Source organism: Trachinotus anak, unplaced genomic scaffold (assembly GCF_046630095.1).
Source record: "Trachinotus anak isolate AG129_WGS33_773 ecotype Australia unplaced genomic scaffold, CSIRO_AGI_Tana_v1 ptg000008l, whole genome shotgun sequence".
NCBI lineage: Eukaryota > Metazoa > Chordata > Actinopteri > Carangiformes > Carangidae > Trachinotus > Trachinotus anak.
Window position 1 is genome coordinate 7,664,454 of NW_027273859.1, and position 11,757 is coordinate 7,676,210.

General features: G+C 42.2%; 1 protein-coding gene across 3 annotated transcripts; it reads right to left on the reverse strand.

Annotated features, from left to right (window-relative positions):
* Nucleotides 1–206: 206 nt before the first annotated feature.
* Nucleotides 207–10,738, reverse strand: cabp1a (calcium binding protein 1a). Of its 3 annotated transcripts, XM_071482232.1 has the most exons (8): nucleotides 7,285–7,597; nucleotides 6,164–6,349; nucleotides 4,623–4,653; nucleotides 4,249–4,392; nucleotides 4,031–4,140; nucleotides 3,844–3,918; nucleotides 3,682–3,754; nucleotides 207–3,168 (listed from the first exon to the last, which is right to left on the reverse strand). In XM_071482232.1, the coding sequence occupies exons 1-8, from the start codon at nucleotides 7,423–7,425 to the stop codon at nucleotides 3,143–3,145; spliced, it is 786 nt and encodes a 261-aa protein (XP_071338333.1). In that variant the 5' UTR covers nucleotides 7,426–7,597; the 3' UTR covers nucleotides 207–3,142. The 3 variants fall into 3 exon arrangements, with proteins under 3 accessions (XP_071338333.1, XP_071338332.1, XP_071338334.1); XM_071482231.1 differs by lacking the exons at nucleotides 6,164–6,349; nucleotides 7,285–7,597 and adding an exon at nucleotides 9,753–10,738; XM_071482233.1 differs by lacking the exons at nucleotides 6,164–6,349; nucleotides 7,285–7,597 and adding an exon at nucleotides 4,770–5,392.
* Between the last annotated feature and the right edge of the window lie 1,019 nt (nucleotides 10,739–11,757).

Here is an 11,757-nt window from a genome sequence, read left to right on the forward strand (position 1 = left end):
TTCGCCCTGAGTTTAGCCTTTCAGGCAGAAATCAGAGTTCACCCCCTGCTTTACACTGGCAGGCCTAGCGTTAATAACCAGAACCAATTACACGGTGGAGCTACTTAAGATTGAGGTTAAAAAGTGAGAGCAGGGTTGAACCCATGGCAGGAAACTCTCTGTGAAGGATACCATTAGATCCCAAGGCTCCGGATCAGATTCTGGGGAAAGTGAAGTCTATTTCCCAGCCCAGTCTGAAAGTACCTGACGCTAACCTTTACCTAACCTTAACCATTTGTCTCTGCCAACTGTTAACCCTTCAATAAAGACACCACCATGCTAGAGGAGGGGCTTTCACATTGTCACATACGCTATTTTTCTTACTCCTATTATTTACCCTAATATTGTTGTTATAAAGTTTTTTTTTCCACCACAATAATCAATAATAAACGGTATTTATAATAAATTGACTCAGTTACCAGTTCTACTCATACTGACAACAAAAGGTATCTTTATATATCTCCTACATTCCTACATTATTATTCAAAGAGACTTAAATGTATCAAATCTATCTTATATATATATTTTTGTTATTAATCTAGCCCTCCGACCCGTCTTCCGGTCTGACGCGTCCGAGTCTTGTCCAATCAGAAGAGTCCAACACAGCGCGCGCACACAGTGCAGTCGAGGGTTGAATGAATGGAGATAGTTGCTATGGCAACAGCATTACCTCTACGGGGGACAGGTGTTTAATGATTGCTTTTTATTAACACAGCGTTGGTAAACATACGGTAAAATGCCCTGTTTTCTTAATGTGAGCACACAGCCTCCTATGTTAGTTGTTTGCTACAGCTGATGTAAATGTATCAGTATTTCCCTTACATTAACTGGAAACTCCTACAAAATCATCATGTTTAAAGCTGTTTTTATGAGCATGTGTGCAAACGTTTGTTGCTGTTAGCTTGTTGCTGCTGCTTGTAACAGAAGTGGCCCAGAGGCAGCATGTGCTAGTTTTGTCGTGGGTCTGTCTGTGGCTGCAACAATCGCCCCTATTCTTGCTAGATTAAAAACTTAACTGTTTTTTATTTTATTTTATTTTTTTTAAAGGTTAGTACTACCTTTTCTGTGGAAAACACTTTGTAACTAAAGCCACAAGCCAGAACCAATTTTGTGTCCAACATCTGTTGCAGAGATATGGGGGATCATAAAATGCTTTGCACAGATAGAATCAGGAAACGTTGAGCTTTGAGACAGTGTATAATTTGTCATGGGTGTGTGAAGATTGAGGGCAGCACAGATCAAAACACACCTAAAGTAGCACTACCAAGGCGCTGTATTTTAAAAGGTTAACTGTTTAGCATTCTTTTACACTGGTGTTCATGTGTTACCAAATAGTTTTAGCTGGAGTGTGACAGTGGAATAAAATTACTGTACTTGCTTGTAAATTCTCCCTGTCAGTACTGCCCAAACAGAGCATCTCTTTATGATATAATTTATAAACATTGTGTCACTACCTAATATGTCTTTTGCAACAAGTGTAACTACCAAACAAGTTTGTTGTACAACAAATCTTTCATCAAAGATAAATTCGTCAAAGGTCACACAGGGACACAGCACAGTTATTTACAGTTATTTTCATTCGGTGACTTGCACAGTGATGGTTATGAAGTGCTGCAGGGAAAATGTACCAGCCTGCAGTCTAACCAGAGACACAGATAAATAATAGATGCTATGAGGTTTGTCCTCAAGACATTCAGTGTCAGCACACACTGCTAATATGCTCTTAATGACATTTTGACAGGAATCGTGGACACACAGTATAGATGGAGAGGTAGTTTGAAACTTAAGGTCCATAACATAACAAGCTGTTGTCAGTGTGTTTGAGTATGCAGGATATTTTCATTCAATGTCTAAATCACAAACTCAAAACCATTTTCAGCTGTATTGCTCCTGTATTTTCTTTGACAATTTCTCCACAGGAAACGGGGCTAAAATGTAAACACCTTTTTATTTTTCTACAGTTAACTTGGCAAAGTATGTTGTTTACTTTGTTAGACAAAAATGCAAATGTGCATACTGAATTTAATAAATTTCTCTCTTTGGCATGCATAAAAATTGCTTCGACAACACAGATGTGTGGAATGTTACCACAACTACAATCATATTGACAGTGACGTACAGTACAGGTACAACATAATCACATCCACTGTAAATACAGTTCACACATGTCATTCCTACTTTATGGTCTCAGACAGGGCAATGCTCTTGTTCCCAAAGCTAGGTTAAAAGCTCCAGGAATTCAAACCTGTGAGCATTGAGAGACAGTCTGGAAATGTTCCATTTTCACTGCTCTGGATGCTGCAAACCACAGCAGGCTATCGTCAGTGAGCGCTTCGGGCTTCAGGATTTAAGCTCTGAGAGAGAGAGCTGTGCATCTTTGTAAGCAGTATTTCAACTTCCCTTGATCTCAGACTGTAGAGAATAACATATATGAAATGTATTTCAGAGGTGTGTCTCACATTAATATCACAGATCTGCTTCTTCGTTGCATCTAGTTGTCAGACAGTGACGCTTTTATCAGACTGGACTGACACAGTGGAAAATCACAGATGGTCACACTGTTACAATACAGGTGTGATATTGCCACGTGGATTCCTTGGTGGAGCACCAATGTCACACAAAGGACATTCCACTTACAGCTTCTAATATAACACGTACTGTGTGAAAATGAACTGAAATGTCCAACAGCGCACTGATCTTTTACATCTTTTCTACAGACATTGACTCTCTCATCCTGACTTTGTTGTACATCAAAGGCGACGTTTCGTGAGACACTTATTTCATCCATGTAGAGGATGAGACAAGACACCAGTAACCTATCCACATAGGAAGTTATTTAGTGAGAATTAAAGTGCAAAAACATAAGACAATCATCAGCTAGGCTACAGCAAATTCTGCCTCACTTGAACCGGAGACTTTTCAGGAAGAACACTTATTGATTGAAAGTGTGAGGTGACTCCTCGCTCCATAACATTCAAGGAGTTTTATTTCCAGTGTCACTCAGATTTGGATGGCTCAGAAGATCTTATCAGGTCCTCTGTTGCACTTGGGCAAGTATAGAGAAGGACACAGCTTCACATTCAGGGCCGATCATTATATGACCTTAGCGAGACATCATTCGTACAAACTCTGTGAAAAGAGAGGGGGAGGATGACAATGCAACAGTTGCACCACACTCGACAGTATACTGTAAAACAGCTATTTATAACTTTTTATATTGCTACATGGCTAACATTAGCATTAACAGCTGTTTACTTACACGTCTAGAAGAAACGAGTGACAAGTTCAGCATCATACTTCATTCCTTAACTCAGCAGCTGTCTCTAGCGATGGAAAGCAACCCTCTTATTTTGCTTCTATTTCTATCACTTCTTTTCTTCTATTAAAGCTAGCATGCTAACCAGCTAGCCCAGGGCCGTCTTGTCACTTCCCGATACTGAGTCACTGTAGTGTTCAGGCTGCCCTGAAGAAGTAGTGCTTCTCAGAGGGTGTATTATAACCTCTTGTCTTATAAAGGCAACAATGGGTGAAGCAAACAGACAACTGAAGTAAACAGCTGCTAATACTAGCACTGGATATGTAGCAATGGCGAAAACGTACAAAAAGCTCCTTTAAGCAAGTAGTTTGTGAAAACTGCATTACCTTCAAAGTCAACAAGCCCGTCGCCATTCAAGTCAACATCCCTCAGGATATCTTCCACTTCCTTTAGACCCACCTGGAAAAAAAAACAGTTGGCAGAAGTAAGTGACACACCACACTCATACAACAACATACAAGAATGGTTTATTACGATCCAAATCGTACCTGTTGGCCCAACAGCTTTCTCATTGCGTCTCGGAGTTCACATGTGCTTATGGCACCATCTCCATTAGTGTCAAACTGGGAACAAAAAGCAGAGGAAAATCATTAAAAATGGAAAAGCTACTAGTAAAACTCAACACAACCAGAGGTACGGAAACCGTCATCAATATCTGAATCCAGACACTCTTACCTCTCTAAACGCGTCTTTTAACTCTTTAATTCCGATCATGTCTGCAGTTTCGGCGAGGAGTTTTGGGCCCATCAACTCTACAAAATCCTCAAAATCAACATGACCTCCCACTTAAGAAAAAGAGATTGTGGCACAGAATTTCAAACCACAATACACATTGTATGCAGGGTACAGTTGCGTACATGACATATATATACACGAGACAGTTAAGTCCTTACAGTTCATGTTTATCTGTTGACTCAGTTCAATCAGCTCCATTTCAGTGGGCATGTATCCCATGGTTCTCATACAGTTTCCTAAGTCTTTACAGCTGATGAAACCGTCCTTGTCCTTGTCAAACTCTTTAAAAGCATCCCGCAATTCTGTTGAGCAACAACAGAAAAAGGTATTAGTAACTGAACAGTATGGCTCTCGTTTTTCTTACATACTATTTTGCACAGCACATGTAAATGCAAATTTTCACCCTTTTCATTTAATTTCACTTTTATGTTTAATAAATTTACAATACATAACTTATGACGTGTGTTACAATACATAACCTGCAGTGTTACTCAGTAAAGAAAAAGAAAAAATGAAAGAAAGAAAAACTTACCATCCATTTCTTCTGGCCGCAGCTCTCTGTCCTATAAGGAAATAACATTTGGTCAGTACAGAAAAAAATACACGTGAAAAAAAGCAGTCATCACAATTATATCATAACAAACACACTCTCCTGTGTCTGAGGTCCATGCAAACATACCGCTGTCAACGCTGTGACTCGAGTGATGCCCAAATCTAAATCAGCAACCTTCTCCATAACAATCCTTGCTCGTTTTGTGAACCTCAACATAAGGACACCCAACAGTAAAAGATGTTAACAGTGGGCTGGAACTATCTCACATCTTGATGACAAAAACTCCAAGTATAAATAGGCTGATTCCTATCAAGCATGACTATGAGCCATAACCCCCAAGTTCACAGAAGAATGTGGCCGTTTCTATTTTTTTCAGAGCTTGCTCACAATGAGCACAACCTTTAAAGGGCAGAGAGAGAGGCAGACATATCCCAGAACCCTCAGGGGTTAACAGCAGGAGCAGTAAGAAGTCTAAACACAACGGTGACTGCTGACGTCAGGCCCGCAGAACTGTCTGACCGGAACCAGCGAGATAGAAAACACAGGAGGCACATGAGCCCAAAGGAGCATAGTCAGCCAGCTCAACATGCGTGCATGCACAGCACCATCGTCACTTCCTCCGTTCATCAGTGTAGCCTCATCATCCATCATTGTTTACAACGACATGATCTAGGTCTGATCACTTTACTCAAAACCCTCCATTACCATGCTCTTTTTATGAAGATGTCAAAGTACAAAAGTTAGTTTGAATAAGCTAAATTTGGCGTTTAGCTTATTCACTGTACTGAGAGTTTGTGAGAAGACTGATCACATTCACTCTCATATCTGTCTGCTAAATATGTAACTGCAGTATAGCCAGTAGCTGGTTATGCTAGCTTTGCATAAACATTGTAAACAGGTGGAACAGCTAACCTTTGGACAGAGCTAGGCTACATATTGACTGTATATAAGTGGTATCAATATTCTCATCTAACTCTTGGCAAGAAAGTAAATAAGTGTTTTTCCAAAATGTCAAATTATCAAACTGCCAAATATTTCTTTAGCATTTTGTGCACTCACGGTACAAAATACAGATATGCACATCTATGAGAGGCAGCCAGTGGGACAGAGCATTGGTGCATCTGCATCACTACACCCGTTTGACCCTTGGCCTGTTCAAGCCTAAAAGGTTGGAAACCGCTGATCTAATGTGAGTAACAAAAGTACAAATCAATGTTGTTGCTTTCATATGCACTGCACGTATTCACAAGTTCCTATACACTCTTTCAGTACTCACTCTTGTGAGCTTCCAGGCTCAGCCATTTTCCAAACCTGTGTGTTCCCTGCCGGCAGATGGCAGGATACCAGTCAAAAGCAGCAAGAGTGGAAACAGGAAGAATCGATGATAGAAAAAAGGGTCTCTACAACCCAGAGGTGAAAGTTGCTACTGCAGGTAGGTAGGTCCTGCCTAGGTAAACTTTACTGACATGAATAGAGACAGAAGTAGAGTAATAAAAGGTTGTTTGTCCAGACTTACGTACAGCCTGCCTGCAATTGGCCATGCCTTTACTCAGGAAGACACAGGTTTGTCCCACTATGTTGCTCACGAGAACACAGTTTTGCGTCATGGAAACAATGGACTCCTGATAAGGCCCAAGATACACTGCCTGGCCCATCTCCTCACAGGACAGCACCCCTCTGAGTCTCCTCTCAGCATCCTGGAGCATCTTTCCAGAGGGGTGCAGAGACAGAGTTAGAGATCCATAGATGCTTCACAGCAGAATGGAATAAAGGTACAAACTGAGAGATGATGTGTGACAATCTACATAGACTCTATAAAATAGGAAAATAGGAGCTAGATTAAATGGAAATTTATGGAGATATGAAAACAAGGCAGAAGTTTAAATGCATCAATAAAGCAGCTTGTTGCCAACTTTCCACTCATTGCTCATAACTGTTTACGTGCCACATTGTACGGACTGGCACCTCACACCTATACACTGTCACTGGAACAGTAAACATACTCAGAAGCACAGAAAAGGCGAGCTAAAGCACCAGCGAACAGGCTACGTGTGTTGTCTCACACACACACACACACACACACACACACACACACACACACACACACACAAAAATTATTCATTAAGACATTAAGACACATTCTCTCCTGTGGGACATACAGTGCTTTTTGGAAAAAAATGTCTGTTTCACACCAAAGGGTTGAAACCAGTCATATGACACAAGGTTAACAAAATACACAACACAGTCACTTACAACCAGTGCAGTGGCAGAATAAGTTTCAGGAGCTTTCAATACAAACCACCAACATCAAACAGTGTGGATATTAAAACTCCTCAGTCCATAATCTAAACTTAAACTGAATCTAGTATAAACATAACACATTCTGATTTTGACTGTGTGAGGATATCAAAGATAGATAAAATGTTCTAAATCCTCAGTAGGGTTTTTGCAGTATGATGAAAGACTTCCATGCAAATATGAACAGAAAGAGCAAAAGCAGCTGCAAACAACTGTGCAAGAAAAATTTCCCTAATTGCCACACTACTGTCAAGTTTTATTTACCAGTTTCGCTTTCGAATGCACCACAAAATTCACCAAACAAATCGAGAAAGACAGTGCACCACACTGAAAACAGTCTTACCGTTCTCAAAGGCCAGTCTAAGCAGTTTCCCATACCAAAGGAGAAAAGAGACACTAAAAAGGACCATGAGGGCTTTTTCTCCCTTAAGTTTGCAGTTTGGGTTTTAAAAGGAGTGAAAACTCTGGTTTCAGCAAGACCCATGAAGCCTGGGGAGCTAATCTACAGCTGATCAAAAACTGTGAGCTGCGCTGTACTGTACTGTCTGGAGTAAATGAAAGTAGCAAAGTAGCGAGTGTCACAGTGGGAAAAGAAAGAGAGAGAGGGGGAGAAGAAATAAGAGTGAGGGTGAGAAACTAAATGAGAGAGCGAAGTGGACCAAGGAGGGAAAGAGAAGTATGCCTATTAAAGGAAAAGAGGGCGAGTGTCTGTGAGATATTTCACCAGACTTGTCACAATGACCAAACTATTGCAGTTATTCTGTAACAGACAATTCAACACAGTGTCACAGCATCACAGAATAAACAAGAGAAATGCGATGAGCTGTGTCAGCTTTCCTGCAGGAAGCTGCACCTGACAAATAACCTTTTACTTCAGGGTCACACACACATTGCAAAGTGTTTGCTGTTTCTGCACTAATAAAATCTGTAACAGGCAAGTTTACAGGAACGCGGTGTGTTTAATGACCTATTTCCAGCCTTGATGTTCTCCTCACCTGCACTCTCACTCTCAAGTGATAATTTATGAATATGCAGCCTTGAGATTACACTTGAAATCATATAATGCACTTCACATTTCTGCATGTGCCTTTGTTTTTCTTCCCTAACACACCCCCACACACCGCGCACACATCCTCCTGTGCCCTCTGCAGGCGAACTCAAGGTCACTCTGACCTACAGCAGCCACATGGCATGACTGACAAACACACAACGACTGTGAGAGGCAGGAGTGCAGTGACTGTATGTGTGTGTGCATCTGAAAAATGAAATACCATCAAAACCAGACCATAGATAGTTGATCACCATCTTTTCAAATGCGAATCCATTTTGGCAAGTCAAAACGCTACCTGTAGCCAGAGCAGTGAAAATCCTGTTCACTTTGCGTTGCATTGTTTAGACAAAATGCCAAAGGCGATGTGTGTATCTCTCAAACCGTGCTTTACATTTCTGGCCGTCACTGAACTCCTCTCCATCTAGCTGTCTCATCAAAGACCTTTTTCAGGTCACACTAATGTTTTCACAGAGCTGCTCGCGCACTGACTCACGGGTTATTTGTAGAATAGGCTTTCATACTATAAGTACTAGAAGATTTTTCTCTTGAAGCCATCTCTCCCATACGGAGCCTATTTTACAGCTGAGAGCTTCCCAATTCTGTAACACATGTAAATCAGCTCCAGATTGATGCGAAGGTTAAAATCTGGGCACCATACATGGAGGAAAATAAACTCTGACTTCTGTGGAAGAGACCGGAGAGATCCCCTCAATAAACAATTTATTACAAGCAATTTAAGCAGTGAGGTGGAGATTTATGATGTAAAACTAAAACAGGCTGCAGACTTTAGCTTTCTGAGCTAAAATCACTGATAAGAATCCAAGCATATTAAGCTGAACTCACTTCTTCTGTATAAATAGATCTGTGGCTCTAAATAGAGCCTCCACCACCAACAGGAACATCACAGTGATTTTATTCAAACATAACACAACAATTGCTGCAGTGTTCCTGGTTGAATGATGCAGGAACATTAAGTTATATGAATATATATATATATATATATATATATATATATATATATATATATGTGTATATATATGTGTGTGTGTGTGTGTGTGTGTGTGTGTATGTATGTATTTATATATCTTTGTCTTTGACCAAATACACATTAGCACCTCCGATAGGAGTGCGTTTTATCTGCCCCAGCACATCCACTTCAATAAGGAAGGGCTGCCTGACTGAGGTCTGTAGGAGGTAGCACTGTATTTACAAATTACATAAGAAATGAATGTGTAGCAGAAGCTTTTCCCTCTATACTTGGTCCAGTAATAACAGTGTGTGCAGGCTGCATCACAGAGCACATTAGCTTATATTGATTGGAAACAGGATGTCACTGAGGCCACGGTTCACCACTTCTGCAGAAAGATGGTAACAAAGCACTATTTTCAACAGAGCAGCTCTGCAGGGCAGCCCTCAGTGAACTTAATGCATTTAATTATTTTTTTTAGATGAAGCCTGCAGTGCTAGAGACACTGGTGACATTCATTCAAATTGGTTTACAAAACCTTATTTTTAACTGACAAACCGCCTCTTAATGGGACCTATAAAACAGGCTTCAGTCACTTTTCACATTAATTTTAATTTAGGTTTGGTCACTGTCACAGCTTGTCAGGGGTCACAACATTCCCAGAAGCATCTCTGCACCTCACACACTAAAACTCATAAAATTAGTGTAACTAACTGACCAATTGTTGGGGTGATTCGATTCAGACAAATCTGTGTTCAGCACACAGTCATTTCTCTATATCCCAGGGCCTTACCTGCCCAAACAGTGAGTTAAGGATGGTGCGTAAATTGATATCGGATGCAGAAGAAGCAGCGCTGGACCTCCGGGATCGACGAGAGGACCTGCTCGACAGCGGGGCCAGGGAGCACGATGACGGGGAGGGACTGCTGACCTGACCACCACTGTTGGCTAAACTGCCCCCCTTGTGTTCCCTCGGTTCACAGAGAGGAGCCCTGTCGTCGTTGCTGTCCGACAGTGAGGGCACCCTGGGCACCGGGCGGGTGTGAGTGTGACAGCGGCGGCGATGCTCAGGTTCCGGTGCGCCTGCTGCCGGCGGACGGTCCTCCCGGTTGTGCTTCCTGCGGTGGTGCCGGTGTGCGGGTTTGGATGACCTGCAGCGCTCCTTCACACCTCGGCCCGCCTCGCCGTTCGGCTCCGGCCGGTCGGGAACTTGGCTGTGAGGGGCATGTGACTTGCACTTGTCCCGAGTGGCAGCGTTATTACTACTGTCTTGGCTGCCGATGAGGGAGGGGTGGCACAGGGGTCTCCGGGCACTGATGTCGCACTCGGCCGACCAGAAGGACTCCTCGGCTTTGCTGCTGCTCTGGAGTGCGGCGATACGGTGGTGATGCTGGTGCTGATGCTGATGTGGATGCTGACTTCTCCGGCTCTCTGCGGTACGTTCAGGGAGGTGTGTCGGTCTCCTCGCAGCCGAGGATGATTTCAACAAGGAGGTCGTGGATTCAGATTTGGGAAAGGAGGAGCTCATAGCTGCGGATCTGGTCTGGTCTGTGTCGGCGGGCTGATCCTCGACATCATTTGCCGCTTTCTCCCCATTGTCGACCCATATTCTCCAGCAGAGCCTGCCCGCGGTGAGTTAGGCTACATTTCACCACCTGGTTGATGTGCGGCAGCGCAGCCGGAGCGCGCACAGACAGCGAAACAGAGGGGCACACACGTCGCTGCAGAGCGCGTCACCTTTTCATTGATGTGGATGCTTGTCTCTGGCATCGTGGCAATGACGTGGGTGCACGGTAGTAATGTATAGATTGTCTGTGGTCGGCAAAACTTTCCCATGACAAAGACAAACCAAACAGATAAAATGAACATTTGCCCCAAAAGGAACTCAGATATTGACTGAGATGTCATGATCCACTAGAAGTAGAAAGAACTGGGTTGGGACACAAGATCTGTAAAAAACAGTGGAAATTAATAGGCTGCTATGGACGATCTCATCCCCTGAGTCAAGTCAACAAAGAGTTAATTCTACTCTGATTCTATACTATTGCAGTTTGTGGTCACAGATAGTGATGTGGCAGGAAGGACTGTATAGTGTCATTTTTTCGTCCTTTAGTGGACAAAGTATCAGTTACTGTAACCATTTCATCCCGCTGAATTCAATTGTTACAACTATAAGGCAATAAAAACATCACCATATGTCCAAAAATCAAGTCAACATAAAATACTTGTCATGCTGCTGTGTCTCTGTCTCTGCTCACCAACATTTTGAATGAAATGAAAATGATATTAAACAATTGTTCATTTTGTCAGGGCCCATAGGACCCCATCAGCTACACCTAGAGGTACCTGGATCCCACTGCAGCAGCTCTGGCTTATAAGAGACCCATTTTATTACATTTATGCATGTGTCTAATTATTATTTAAATATGTGATGTCGATGAATATTGCTCAAAGGATAATCCCTGAGCAGACACATGTATCTCTGCATGAGAGATTCGCTCACGTCTGGACACTAGACAGTGATGTGACAATAACCACTGCAGTCTGATTTAATAATTCAGGAGATTAACAACAACATGAAGGTCTTCCTACACGAGTTACGTGTCATTACTGGTGATAAGGGGCATCAACCTCACATCAGTATGTGCCTCCATCCATGAAAGCCACAGGCCAATAGATGTGGACACACGAATACACCCTGAGCTGATGCTGATTTGTGTTGAATGGAGACAGAATTATTAACCTGTGCGTATATTCCTCATGAAGCCCTGAACGACGACACCACTGTTTATATTTAA